At 39.1% G+C, this 1,391-nt stretch overlaps 1 protein-coding gene across 1 annotated transcript; it reads right to left on the minus strand.

Moving 5' to 3' along the window:
* Nucleotides 1–17: 17 nt before the first annotated feature.
* On the minus strand, nt 18–1,115 carry H257_19528 (hypothetical protein; the record flags this gene model as incomplete). Its single annotated transcript, XM_009848668.1, has 4 exons — nt 18–541; nt 592–714; nt 791–904; nt 992–1,115. 4 exons carry the CDS (start codon nt 1,113–1,115, stop codon nt 195–197), a joined length of 708 nt encoding a protein of 235 aa, XP_009846970.1. The 3' UTR covers nt 18–194.
* Between the last annotated feature and the right edge of the window lie 276 nt (nt 1,116–1,391).

Here is a 1,391-nt window from a genome sequence, read left to right on the forward strand (position 1 = left end):
ATATATATATATATCCCACACATAATACTTTAGTAAATCAGTGTCGTAGGGCAGCATGCATAACGTCACATGTGAAAATCCATCAATAAATATACATATATATATGAGATAAGAGGAATAGCCATAGCATCATATACTCAAGCTATATATGCCAGATATAATTATAAGTCATAGCCAAGGACAAGGCAACGCATTTATAACGTCGTATATGTAAAATCTATTGATATATAGATATATATATATATAGAGAGAAGCGAGAAATCAGAGGAAGAATGGACATTGCAATACCCGAGCTTGTCGATTTCGTCGATCAAAATCAACGGGTTGGAGCTCTGCGTGGTCTTGAGGCACTGGATGACCTTGCCAGGCATGGCCCCAATATACGTGCGCCGGTGGCCTTTGATTTCGGCCACGTCACTCAGCCCGCCCACGGAGAAGCGGTAGAATTCGCGGTTCAACGACCGAGCAATGGATTTGCCGATGCTGGTCTTGCCCACCCCTGGCGGCCCCACGAGGCAGATGATGCGCCCTTGTACCTTGCCTACAAACAACATCTATATGTCAAAATCTTCACATATATATATATATTACCTAGCAGTTTGGACACGGCAATAAACTCGAGAATGCGCTGCTTGACGTCCGTGAGGCCGTAATGGTCGGCGTCCAAAATGATCTTGGCTGCGACAATGTCAAAGTTCTCCGTCGTCGATTTCCCTGTCGCATATTTGAATATATATATATATATGCTCGATATGGAGAGATAGATTGATGAGCAGTAATAAATAAATACCCCATGGCAACAACGTCAGCCAATCCAAATAGTTTCGTGTGACGTTGAATTCCGCAGAGTTCTTTTCCAGCATCGACAGTTTGTTCATTTCGTCCTCTACCACGTCCAAAATGTCTTTGGGAACGTGACTCGTCGGTGCATCTACGACGACCTTGATCAGATATCTTTGTTGTTGAAATGATACATATATATATATATTACCAGGAGTTTCCGCATTCGACGGGATTTTAAAATCGTTCAATCGCTGGCGAAATTTGGCCAGCATCGCTTCCTTGTCGTCTTTTTCCAATCCAAGCTCTTTTTTAATCGTTTTCAATTGCTCCATGAGCAAATACTGGCGCTGGTTCTTGGTCACCTATTTCCACCAAGAATTATTATTATTATTCAATATATATATATATATATATAGTCCATATAAAATACAATCGACGTATATATAATATATATATATATATTTCCAATAAAAACCTCCATACTGACCAAGATATCATTGTATTGACGATGCATGCATGCACAACATACATTATATTGTATCATATACGATATACATTATATTGTATCATATACGATATACATTATATTGTATCATATACGATATACA

This window comes from Aphanomyces astaci (assembly GCF_000520075.1).
Source record: "Aphanomyces astaci strain APO3 unplaced genomic scaffold supercont1.743, whole genome shotgun sequence".
Taxonomy (NCBI): domain Eukaryota; phylum Oomycota; class Saprolegniomycetes; order Saprolegniales; family Verrucalvaceae; genus Aphanomyces; species Aphanomyces astaci.